Below are 13,692 nucleotides of genomic sequence, written 5' to 3' on the forward strand. Positions count from 1 at the left end.
TGGTCCATCTAATATTATTGATACGTTTAATTAATTAATTTTTCAAGCAACCCAGTATTAAACCAATGTAAGGAACGTTCAATATAAAATGAACTCGTTTACGTTCACATTTTTATTTTTTTTCAAATAAACCCTTTCATGTTCATTGAAAAAATGAATGCGTTCACTGGGTCGTTCATATAATTTTTTATTTATTTATCATAAGTATTATGACAAAAAAATATTTTATCAAGTTTATAATATATTTTAAACAATATAATAATTATATTTATTAAATGGTAAATAAATTGATCGTCTTCAAAATTATTTAAATTCATTAAAATATATTCACGTTCACTAAATATGAAATACTTTTCGCAACGTTGCGCGTGTTATAACTTATAGTATTGGGAGTCACAAAATGTTCGAACACGAACAAAAAATAAATAGTATGGAAGTGATATTTTGGCTCGTGTTTATTATCATAATTATTACTATTTTAACAATTTTTAACAATTTCATATGTTATACAATATACACGACTTATAACAATATGTGCTAATTATTGATTATGATTTAATTTTACTATAATATTATACTTGTTATATTTACTTTTATAATTATTGCTAGGGGGGGGGGGGGAAATTCATAATTTTCAGAAAATTGTCGATATTATATGTTTATTTTTGTAATTTTGTTTATAAGAAAATACATTTTTTTAGAAATACGGGCTTGCGAGGTGGTTACGCCTCTAGTCTCCCCCTCAGTCAGGCCTGGGTAAAGTTAAAAAGTATAATAAGTAGATGTCGAATTGATATGTAATAAAAAATATGTCATATACGTAATGTATATATATGCACTTGCACTCCCCTGGCTTTCAAAAAAAAAAATTAAAAAAATTGAATGGTTTTGAAACTGTTTTATTTTGCATAATTATCTACATTATTCCTATTATTTATTATTATACTTATTTTACATAATTGTATATAAATATTATTTATATTATGTATTATAATACTTATTTTTTAAATAATAAATGTAAACGCCAAGGTTTTTTTCCAAATTCTTTAAATGAATTTCGGATTTTCTAATCGTAGCCACTATAGCCCGCGTTACATTGTTTTGGTTGAAAAAAGGCGGTTCCTATGAGTGTATATTATTATGGTATGATAGTATTTTATTTTTTCCACAAATATTTTATAGTTGTATGTTCTGTTTTTTAACTTATTATGGCATAATATAGAAATTAAAACTTTATTTTAGTAGAATTATTCCAAATGGAACCTTTAAGACCTCCAAGGGGGTATGCCCGTGGACGTCCTCAAGTACCAACCAATCATCCCGGTGTATCAAGTTCATCTCATTTACATTCTCAAGGAATAAGGCCAACCGCATCACAGCTAATGAATTCTTTAAAACCTCTACAAGCACCAGTAACGGGTATGGGTGTGCTACGTCCAATTCGTCCAATGTCACTTATTCGACCTACTGGCACACTCCAGCAAAGAGCTCCTAGGCCACCAGGACCAAGACCTGGGATGCCTGTGATGCCTGTGATACCTGTTGATAATATACCACTTAAAATAGACCCGATGGCAGGAGTAAGAATATCTTTGAAGTTTCATGTTATTTAAGTACCTACTTACATTTATATGCAATTTGTTTTCAAGGTACAACAAATTACAGAAAGTCATAGACGTTTCGATGCAGGTAATATACCTACAACCTACCTATCTTTAATATTATAGTCTGTCTTAACACTTTCACTGCTACATGGACGTACTCACGAGTTCATGACCATTCAATAAAATTACACCAACAAAATACTGACAAAAATAACGAATTTGACAGTAAAAAAAAAAATAGTTTCTGTATTCATTTCTGTAGGAATGATACATACAATTTTTAAATAATTATTATTTTAAATGATTATCAAAATGACATAATTTCCTAGGAACATGAAAAACAATAAAAATTAAAATTAATTCAACAGAGAAGGGTAATTTAAGTGAAAAAACTTAGCTGTGAAAAGATTAAATTTTTAAAATCTAAATGTAACCAACCCATGTCTCATAAATTCAAGTTAATATTATTGATTGTGATGTAACATAAATAGGTACAACAGGGGTGGATAGATAGTATTTTTGCTGTGGGGAAATATTTTAAGGGGACCCAAACTGAAAAAGAATTTTGGTCGCTTCGATCGAATTACCTGCATATTTTATATAACTCAAATTACTAAATATATAATGTTCTTCTAAAAACTATTCAAATTATATAAAACAACTTTGACTAATCATTTACATTTCACTATAATATTTATTAATTTTAATTCAATAATAATTTTGTTAACAATTTGTTTTTATAAGCCACTTCATCAATAGTAATAAAATGTAATAAATGTATAAAGTTTAAAAGTGCATGTTTTTGCATATTTTGGGTGTAAAGGTATATTTGGCATTTAGTAGATTTTTTAGAGTTATTTTCATAAAAAAATATGTCTAACCAAATAAATATTAAATTTTTTTAATTTATTTTTTACTTTCCAATTTACAAAATTGTAATATTTTTTTTGATTTTTTTTATTCTCATACGACCACAAGTTATATAATATACCACAGATTTAATAATAATAATAACATAATAATAACGTAATAATGACAACAAAGTGTTAATCTGTAAAATTAGGTTTTTGAGTGTTGACAATTTATAACAATTTTTAAAAATTTACTTAAGTATATTTTTTTATTTTAAAATTTGCGTATGATTTTTTAAACTATGCATATTTTAAGTACATAATTTACAAATGTTAGTACACATAACTGCATATTTCTGAATTTTTAATGCATATTTTGCCAATGTTTAGTTCATGCTAATTTATGTATTTTTTAGTGCATGAACTCACAAGCCCTGATAATAATTGTACACCCAAAATTGGAGGTCCAGCTCACTATTTGAGAACTACATACATTATTATTTAATTAAAACTCAGAACATTAATATAGGTGTTTAAAACCTAATCGTTTAAAAATCGAACTCGCCTAACAAATTAATTTCATTTGGTTTTTACTATTTGCACATTGCAATAATAATTCTCTTTTTTTCTTGGTGTTCTTCCGAACCGGATTGATATTTGCCTTTTTTATTCATTATAAATAACAAGTTTATGGTTTTTAGTTTATATGTGCACTTAAAAAGTTTGCCACAAAGTATACAATTTATATAAGACAAGCAAATCTGAAATCGTAGACGCACCATAAATATGAATATTTTAGATTTTTAGATCACAAATAAGTAGGTACACCTATTAACCTATTAGAAAAAAAAAATAATTAACACCATTCACACAAGACGCACAGACGCACAGTCAACGAGCAAATGAAAACTCGACTTAATATTTGCAAATGTATACGATTATCGGATAATGATTAATGGATAGCAAAAATACAATAATAATCATCTTATGCATGTGAATCAATGCATGTGCACTGTATCATAATAGATATTAAATACCCAATCATTCCCGACAAAATATGTGTTTCGTATCAGACGATACTAGAACGTGCGGTGTTCGCGTTCGGCGGTCGGTCGGATATTTCGGTCTTCGAATAACAATTACAATTTAAAATACTATTATTAATATCTATATAAATATTCAAGATTATATTAAAGATCCGTAAGCAAATTGTTGACTTGGCGTGGAGAGTGGTATTATTATATTGTTAAAAATAACAGTAATAATAATTTATAGTTTTAAATTTAAATTATTTCTATTTGGTGAATATTATTTTATTCTGCAAAAAAAAATGTTTAGACCTGAGTGGGCCCCGGGGGGCCCCCGAAATAAACATAGCAGTGGGCCCACAGGGAAAATACCTTTTTTTCTTATGGGCCTATCCACCCCTGGGTACAAATATACAATAGGCACTTTGTTGTAGCTATTATTTAACGAATTGTTTTCATTTACCTAATTTTATAAATAAACTTTAAAAAAATTTATTTTGTCGTATAGTTAAGTATATTATTTCACATTTATAAAATCTTCCATAGAAAATGAATGAACTAGTATACTGTCAGGGCGCGGGGCATACACATTTTATATCATTATTTCTTTTGATTACCGAAATTACACCACTTTTGCCTATTTGGGGGTACCCTAGTAGTATAAATTTTAAAATTCAAGCCAATACTTTTTTTTATTAACTTCATCATGAAATGATTTAATGAAATAAAATCATATCATTTAAAAATATGCAAAAAAAAAATAAAAGTAATTCAGCAGGAAATGGGTATTTTAGGAAAAAAGTCTTAGCAGTGGAAAGGTAAAATTAATAAAATCTAAATGACATAATCATCTAGTGACTTATATATTATTTAAGGAGATGCACCATTACAGTTAGGGCGCGGAGCAATACGAGGCCGAAGACAAATTGAACTTGAACATCTTAATACAATAAGACCTGAATCTTCATTAGGAGATGTTGGAAAACAAGGTAAGGTTTAACAATTAAATACAATTTTTATTTCATTTTTTGTAATATCAAGAAAATATAATATTATACGTCATTTATACAAAAATGTACCATCCGCCCAAAAACGTATTCAATTGAGTAAAAATATGGTAATCGGATGATGCACGTGTAACCCTAATTTATGGTCAGTCTTTGTAATACTTATGTAATATTTATACATTACATAATATATTTATTTTAATTTGTAAAAAACTTAATTAGAAATACTTACTGGCTCTAGGATCAGTTAAAACGTACTATACTGAAAAAATGTCCCGCCAAGGACAGAGAAATAATTAATTTTGAATATTTTAATTACCTATATGTAATGATTAGGACTAGGATTACAATTCCGAAACAAAATATTTAAAAGGTTACTCACTTTAAATTTTTTAATTTACTATATGATGTTGGTATAAATAAATATTAAAAATGTGCAAAAAGAGTATATACCATATACGTTTTTTCAAGTGAATATTTGTCAAAATTTTATAATTATGAAAACAAACATTTTAAAATGTTTACTGTAAAATCAACATTTAAATGTCTACACTGTTCAATGATATAATAAATCTAATACCTACTTAGAAATTAAAATGAAACATGTTTGACTCACAATAAGTTTTATAGACCTCAAATGATCTCTATCTTCTTTCTAATAGTTGACTTATTTCTTTATATTTTTTTATTGTGTGAGTATGTTTATTTTTCAATAGTGGGAAGATCTTATATGTTTTCAATAATTTCTAGTAACCATCTAAAAATGCACTAAAAATGTTTAAAAAGACATGCATGGTAATAAATCTAAAAAAAAAAATACCCTATCACAACTGATACACATATATAGCTTGAAATGCATCGTGTCAAGCATAAACAAGATGCAAATACATTGAAATCTCAGTCTTAGGATAGATATATATGTACTTAACACCAATTATACAATTTATAGTTTATACTTATAATTTGCAAATTTCCTTAATGAAATTTTTCAATAAAATTACTTTCATTGCTATAAAAAGTACTATAATATTGGTAAAATTGATGATTGTAAAGACCATATTTTAAATAAATGTTAAAAAAAATTTAAAACAAAATTAACAATATTTACATTGTGATTCTGTATTATGTACTACAGGAACTTCTGGACAGCCAGTAAAACTGTTGGCAAATTACTTTCCTATCACTTCATATACAAATTGGTGTTTGTACCAATATCGAGTTGATTTCAATCCCGAAGAAGATAGAATTAGTACTAAAAGAGGACTATTAGCTCAGCACCGAGAACGTTTGGGAGGATATTTATTTGACGGAACAATGTTATTTTCTGGAAGCCGATTTGACCCACCTGTAAGTTATAGCATAAAGCTGTTAATGATTAATATAATATTTTTAGTTAATTAGGATTTTTGGGCATTGTTCTTGGTTATAAAATATCAATAACGATACAATTAAATTAATACATTACATTAAAGTATGTTTACAGCTAGATTAGATAACTATGATCAATATAGTGTCATTAATTAATATTAAGTGATTATCAATCCATTAAGAATGTTGAATATAATCAATTTATATATTTTGGTTTAGACTTTTGAACTTACATCTACACGTCGACAGGATGATCAAATTGTAATCATAACAGTGAAGTTCACAAATATTATAGAAACCGGTGATTATGCTAACATTCAAGTTTTCAACTTACTCTTGCGTAATTGTCTTCGACATCTTAAACTGACGTTGATTGGAAGAAACTTTTATGATCCTGATGCTAAAGTAAATGTTGCAATCCTATAAGTATTTTATTTGTTATTTTTCTGACTCTTTATAATTTCTTTTAGATTGATATGGCTCAACATAAGCTACAACTTTGGCCAGGTTATGAAACAACAATTGGCAGGTATGAAGATAACATTTTACTGTGCGCTGAAATATCTACAAAAGTCATGCGTCAAGAGACTGTATTGGACTTTTTAAATCAGTGTGCTGGTGATAGGAACCGTAACATAGATTGGATGGTAAGTTTATTAAAGTTTTGTATGATTTCATTATAATTTACAAATAATAAATAACAAAATAATTGATACATGATATTATTTAGATTAACTTCAAAAGTAGTGTCGTTGGTACCACAGTTATGACAAAATACAATAATGAAACGTACAGAATTGATGACATAGATGAAAATTCTGACCCTAATTCTGAATTTAGTAAAAAAGATGGGTCCAAAATGACTTACATACAATATTACAAAGAAGTACATAACTATAATGATAAATGTTTAGAATTGGAGACCTAAATTAACATATTTATTACTGTATTAGAAATGGAACATAACTATTCGAGGTGGCAAACAACCTATGTTGATTTCGAAAAATAAAAAATCTATAAGACGATTTGGAGTTGAAGATACGTTGGTTTACCTTGTTCCAGAGCTATGCATTATGACTGGTATAACGGATGCCATGAGGTATATAAATTAATATTTTAATTTAAAACTTTTTTTAATCGATGTGCATTATTTTGTCTTAAATTATAGAAATAATTTCACACTTATGAAAGATATGGCTATACATACCCGTGTGAATCCTAAAGAACGCATGGATAGATTAACAAATTTTGCAAATCGACTTCTTTCAACTCCTGAAGTAAATTTTTTTCGTTTTATGTAATTTAACAAGCCACTAGAGATAGTACATAAATCATTTATATGGTTAGTTTTAGATTCTGAACGGATCAATGAATTTATTATTTTTACAGTGATGTGGGTTTTTAAGTTTTCTTTTGTGCTGTAATCACCTTTTGAGGCAGTAAAAGTGCTTCGATTTTCTTCAATAACATCTTTTCTGGTAGAAATGTGATTCTAGTATTCTAGTTTGTACTTTTTCGGGTCAAAATAAAATTCCCAATTGTTTTCAAAAATGACAGGACAGACAAACATCAAATTAAGGAAAAATAGGAACCTATCCAAAAACTTGAAAATGTTATACAAAGTTTCTCGTAAGTTGTTGTTAGTGGAAATTTAAAAAAAAGTTGAGCTGAATTTACATTAATGTTTTATGAGGTTTAGAATTTTGCGTACAAATCACATAAAATGTGCCAAGTATTTTGAGTTAGAAATTCGTAAAAATGATTCTTTTGAAATGTTCAACATGAAACATCATTGGATATTATTGTTGGGTCCAAAAGCTTAACAATTTAATTCAAGGTCCCTGATATATATTAACAATATTAGTTGAAAAATAAACACAGGCATGATTTTTTTTCATAAGCTTAAATGCTTTCAGATTTTTACAAAATTCACATCATTCAAAATGTGCAAATAATTGTATAGGTTAAAATTTTTAAAATTTTCAACTTTTATAGCTAAGGAGTGAAAATTTAAAACAAAGTTTCATATGAGTAGGTTATTCTGTAACCAAAAAAATCTTATAATATATAATATATTTTTTTAGTTTTTTTATGTTCTAATGCGGACCTGATTACATATTTAATAACCAAAAATAACGATTTATGTTATATTGTTGAAAAGTAAAAATAATATTTGTGGGTTTTTGAAACCTTTAAAGTATATTCATATATTTTATACACATATTGACTTTTCATATGTTTTTTTTGGCAAAAATTAATTTAATCTACTACGTAGTACTAATGCTTACTAGTAAAATAAATTACTTTAGTCACAATAATATCATTAAATATTTTTAATTACTAAGTATTATTACAGACTGACAGACTGTCTTTGCTCAGAATTGTTTATTATATACAATGATTTTATATTATTCAATTCAAATTTAAAAACATCCATTACAGTGACACCCTTATAACCCACTATACAGCGGAGCTATATTCACTTATCCGTTTTTTTTTTTTTAAATGGTGAAATCATTTTTACTTTAGTCTGTTACTGAATTGAAAAGATGGAATCTGACATTAAGTAATAAGCTGGTTGAACTCACTGGTCGTACATTAAAGCCAGAGTCAATTCAAAGTCGTTCTAAAGGCTATAATGGAGGCGAAGAAGCTGATTGGACAAAGCATTTACGCTCTTTGCCAATGTTTACTTCTGCCACGGTGAAATATTGGACTATTCTAGCTCCTAAAGACTGTTGTCGAGAAGTAGAAGCATTTGCACAAAATCTCGCTAAAGCAGCACAAGGAATGACATTTTTACTACCTAGGCCTGTCATGTAAATATTTTTTTACTACATTTATTTTTTGAAATCTCATGAGTATAATTTTTAGATTCCCCATGGCTGATGGGAAATCAAATACATTTTTGAACTCTTTGGAAAAAGTAATTAATGAATCAAATCCAGCATTGATTTTATGTGTCATTCCATCGGCACGTGGTGATATTTATAGTATGATTAAAAGAAAATTATGTATTGATAGAGCAGGTAAATTTCTAATACATAAATAGTAACATTGATTTTATAAAATTATGTATATTTATTTTCAGTACCGTCCCAAGTAGTACTGTTGAAAAATGTGCAGAAGAATAATTTATCTATTTGTACAAAAATTGCCATACAAATAAATTGTAAACTTGGTGGTGCTCCTTGGCTAGTTACCATTCCTAAAAAAGTAACTTAAATACTTTTGAGTAAACAAATTAATTTTTAATTACTTTTACTTCATAATATTTTCAGGGCATGATGATAGTAGGTTTTGATGTATGTCATGATACTCAGCGGAAAAATATATCATTTGGAGCTTTAGTCTCAACTATGAATGATGCTCACACAAGTTACTTCAGTTGTGTGGAACCTCATGAAAGCGGAGAGGAACTTTCTGTTCATTTTGCTACAGGCATAAGCAGTAAGTATTTGTGAATTCTTCAATTGTGGTTTTTATTAGTTAACTTATAAGTATATTACTAGATTTTAATAGCAATATTCTTATTTTTTTTAAACACATTTTTCTATTATCCTAACAACTAAAAGATTGTATAAATTTAAAATTTTTGTCACAACTGTAACAATTTACCAGACACTGCCTCAATCAATAAATAAACTTGTTTACTTCTATCATTTATCTAATTTTTAAATTTTATTTCTAGTTAATTAGGAATTTTAAAATAATATCAAATTTCTAGTTTAACTCGGCTATGAAATTAGTGCTCTCATAAACAGTGTCACCCGGGTTAATGCATTCTATATTTTATTACTATTTCATATATTAAATAACTCTGTTTTGTCCTCTTTATTATTTTGGAATTGGGTATATAATTAAAATTCATAAATATGTTTAGAAATATACTCAAAGAAAAATTAGCACAATAGTTATAAAAAATTGATTTTATTATTTTTCAGAAGCGTTGGCCAAGTATAGAAATAAAAATGGTGCATTACCTACTTCCATAATTGTATATAGAGATGGAGTTGGAGAAGGTCAGATTTCTCATGTTCATAAAACAGAAGTTAGACTTTTGCAGGTAAGTTGTTTAGATTATTTGAAATTGTGTATGGTAGTTAATTTTTTTTTTTGATAGACTGCTTGTGAACAATTTTATGGTGCAAGTTCTGTCCCATTAGCGTTTGTTATAGTCACAAAACGGATTAGTGCAAGATTTTTTGCTCTTGGTAATAGAGGCCCTGAAAATCCTCGACCCGGAACTGTAATTGATAGTGTTGTTACAGACCCAACCAAGTAAGCTTAGATACATTTTTAACCTTAATATGCACATTTTATTAAAATAGGATCAAAGTAACTTACTTCCATTGTATTGGTATTTTATAATTATTTTTTATATTCATTTTGTTTGTCATACAGTAAAGCAGCAGTAGTTGAAAAACATTAAAAAAAAACAATGTAATGCTTAAATATTGTGTATTGCAGGTATGATTTTTTTTTGGTTTCACAACATGTTAGACAGGGAACGGTAACTCCTACCCATTATCAAGTGATTGAAGATACCCTTAGACTTCCTCCTGATATAATGCAGAGACTTACATTCAAGTTGACTCATATGTACTACAATTGATCGGTTAGTAAATCTTTTTGTGAACTATTTTTTTTATCACCTTTGCCCAATAATTTTGTTTAAATCTCTTCTAGGGTACAGTTCGGGTTCCTGCACCATGTCAGCTGGCCCATAAGTTGGCATTTCTTACTGGGACGAGTCTAGGGCGTTCGCCCAATGTCGGACTCGATGAGTTGCTATACTTCCTTTAATATTATATATTTTTCTTTGAATGTAATTTAACTCTTTTTTAATGTTCTATTTAACTATGATTTTTATGGGTTATGATATTTTTTATTATGAAGAAATGTTAACAATTTTTTGTTATCTTTTTCAAAAGTGTCTTAAGATTATGAAAGAACACTTTATTTTTATTTTGAATTGAGTTACCAATTGTTTTTTTTAAATTCTATAATCATCAACTGTTTTTTGTCAACCAAATTTATTATTGCTATAAACATTTCTATAGTTAGGTACCATTCTTATATTAATGATTATTAATAATAAACATTTTTTTGTTTGCTATTTTTAGTGTTGCATTTAAATTGCTTGTTTTTTGTGCCTAAAATATTATTTCTTGAACTCATACATAATAATATGTGAAATTTGTTTTTTCAGAACAGCCAAAGATTTTCACTTAAATATTAGGTATATTCCAATAATTATTAAATCTTCTCTAAAATTAGTTGCTTATAGAAATTTAAAAAATGGTAGCACTTCAACAAATTGTTCCGACTTTATTTCTTGATATAACGAATAATACTAAATTATGATAATATTTAGGTGTACAGTATGTTATAATATGTACCTTCTGTAGCACTTATATACAGGGGTGGATCCAGAAATGTATCAAGGGGGGGGGATAATTAAAATGTATCCAACAGATACTATCCATACTTAATAATATACTTTTTAATATCACCATTTTTTTGGGTAGTGGGTACGTTATTATCGTTATAAAGATATGTAACGCTGAATAAAACTAGTATTTCTCACAAGTAACAATGTAATAAATTGGAATATTATAAGCCTATGGCGGGAGGGGGTATTTAACTTGTCCCCCCACTTGGATCTGCCACTGCTTATGTATAATTTATTACATATTTTTTCCTAACAATAACTTCATACTATATTCAAACTTTACGGATACATTATGCATTAGGCGGCTTCAATGAAAGTAGAATCTATTTTGAACTTTTATTATCATTAATACTCCTGTTGAAAATGAATCTCTGAGAAAATTCTTCTGTTATTTTTAGTTTAAATATCTAATTTTGTTAAATGTTGAACTTGAAAAAAAAAAATTTGTCTTTTAGTTCATTTGGAGTTTTGTTGTAAAATATAGGTTCTTGGAAATTACTGAAAATGTTATTGATTTTTAACTAGAAAATTATTTGCAAATTTTCATGATTTTGACGAATTGTTTCAACATTTCGCCTTATTTAACATTATGAAGTAATTAGTGTATTAATGAAATAGTTCAAGTTTCTACGGTTAATATTTTTAGAATTAAGAAAAAAGATCAAAAATAAAACTTTACTTTTGTGTAAATGTTCAATTAGGTACATAAAAATTTAATTTGAGCTACAGACGTTTCATAAAAATTAATCTATATGCTATATACCTACCAGTAAAAACCACAATTCTTATCAATATTTATATTTAAAAATCCAGACTTTTTGCTCTGTTGTTTAGTAAATATCGAGTGTAAGTAAATTTGAAGTAAGATAGTAAGTACTATTACAGTGTATGATTATAGATTTGTCAAATTTTAGTTCAATGATAAAATATACAAGGAAAAACGATTTTATAGCAGATTCGGTCTGTGGCGCACTGTAATATGATGTAGGGAAGATAATTTGATAAGTGATTTTTAACGAATTTCGTTAGGTTATAAAGTTTTACACTCATAAAAATTTGATGTAGCTTTTCACTGAATTTTTTTTTAAAATGCATGTGAGATGAGCAGTACATTTATAAGAAACATTCTACATTTTCAAACCTCAGATTATAAAAATTAAAAGTGTAGTGATTTTTTTAACTGTCAATTAGTTTTATAGAAGGTCAAATAAGGATGGCTTTTTCAGCAATTTTGAATTAAAGAAAACATACAAGCGTATTTTTAATAGAAATTTGGACAGAGTTCTCTATTTAAACAAATCTATATGGTCATTTGATGTTTAGCGTCTATGATACTAAGTCAACACGAGCCACGCGTCGTGGGAAGTTAGCTTTAGAAAGAGATGCTATCTCCGTTTGGAATTATTTTTCGTAGGTATTTTTTTTTTTTTTTTTTTTTTTTTTTTTTTTTTTATTTATCATTCAAACAAAATTACAAAAACATATAACAAATTCGATTAACCTCTCTCCTTTAAGCTAGGCTTGTGATGAAGAGAGGGAGTTATTGTAGTTATAAAATTTAATAATATATAATATAATATAACAAAACGTATACTAATATGATATGTTAATATAATAGACTATGAAATAAAGTAATATAATGAGAATAATGAGAATATATAATATGATCTACAAAAGAAAAGAAAAATACATACATAAACACTCAACAATTATAAAAGCATAATACATAGTAAATAAATTTAATAAAGTTATAACATTTCAAAGTTTTATAAACAAAGAAAAATGAAAATACTTTACATACATAACGCGTTCTTCTCTAATTCCAAAAATAAAAACTTGTATACCACATATTTAATATTAATAGTATCACCCATTATCACATTTTTTTTAAATTCATACGGCATAGAATTAAAAATTGTCGGTCCCAGATAGTCTACAAAAGACTGTCCAAAAGATTTATTGGTGTATATAACAGGAAAGTCATAATTTCTAAATTCTCTTTTTTTATCTAATTTATTGTAGTGATTATCTCGTCTAACATGTTTCAATAAATGCATTATTACTATTTTTTTGTAAAGGTACCTTACCGGTAAAACACCAAATTCCATGTAATTTGCTTTTGTAGATCCCGTAACAGTACATTTATTTAGACAAATTCTGATTATATTATTTTGATTAATTGTTAATGCATTTAGTATGTTATCTTTAAGGCCACCCCATACTAATATACCATATTGGAAATTAGACTGATACAGTGCATAGTAAATTGTTCTTAATGTTTGTTTCGGCACCATACATTTAATTTTTACTAGCTTGTAAGTTATAAAACGTAGTTTAACTAATAAGTTGTTGATGTGTAAATTCCATCTCAAGTTCTTA

General features: G+C 27.2%; 1 protein-coding gene across 1 annotated transcript; it reads left to right on the forward strand.

The window, feature by feature from the left end:
- Positions 1-1,256: 1,256 nt before the first annotated feature.
- Positions 1,257-10,679, forward strand: LOC111039113 (piwi-like protein Siwi). The gene is given in 17 exon segments (XM_022322437.1): positions 1,257-1,580; positions 1,650-1,689; positions 4,359-4,472; positions 5,626-5,837; positions 6,078-6,263; positions 6,329-6,505; positions 6,589-6,744; positions 6,812-6,957; positions 7,027-7,135; positions 8,388-8,677; positions 8,733-8,887; positions 8,950-9,074; positions 9,140-9,308; positions 9,803-9,924; positions 9,982-10,139; positions 10,329-10,476; positions 10,548-10,679. Coding segments are annotated over 17 exon segments (2,748 nt in total). The 3' UTR covers positions 10,665-10,679.
- Positions 10,680-13,692: the final 3,013 nt, after the last annotated feature.

This window comes from Myzus persicae, unplaced genomic scaffold (genome assembly GCF_001856785.1).
Source record: "Myzus persicae strain clone G006 unplaced genomic scaffold, MPER_G0061.0, whole genome shotgun sequence".
Classification (NCBI taxonomy): Eukaryota; Metazoa; Arthropoda; class Insecta; order Hemiptera; family Aphididae; genus Myzus; species Myzus persicae.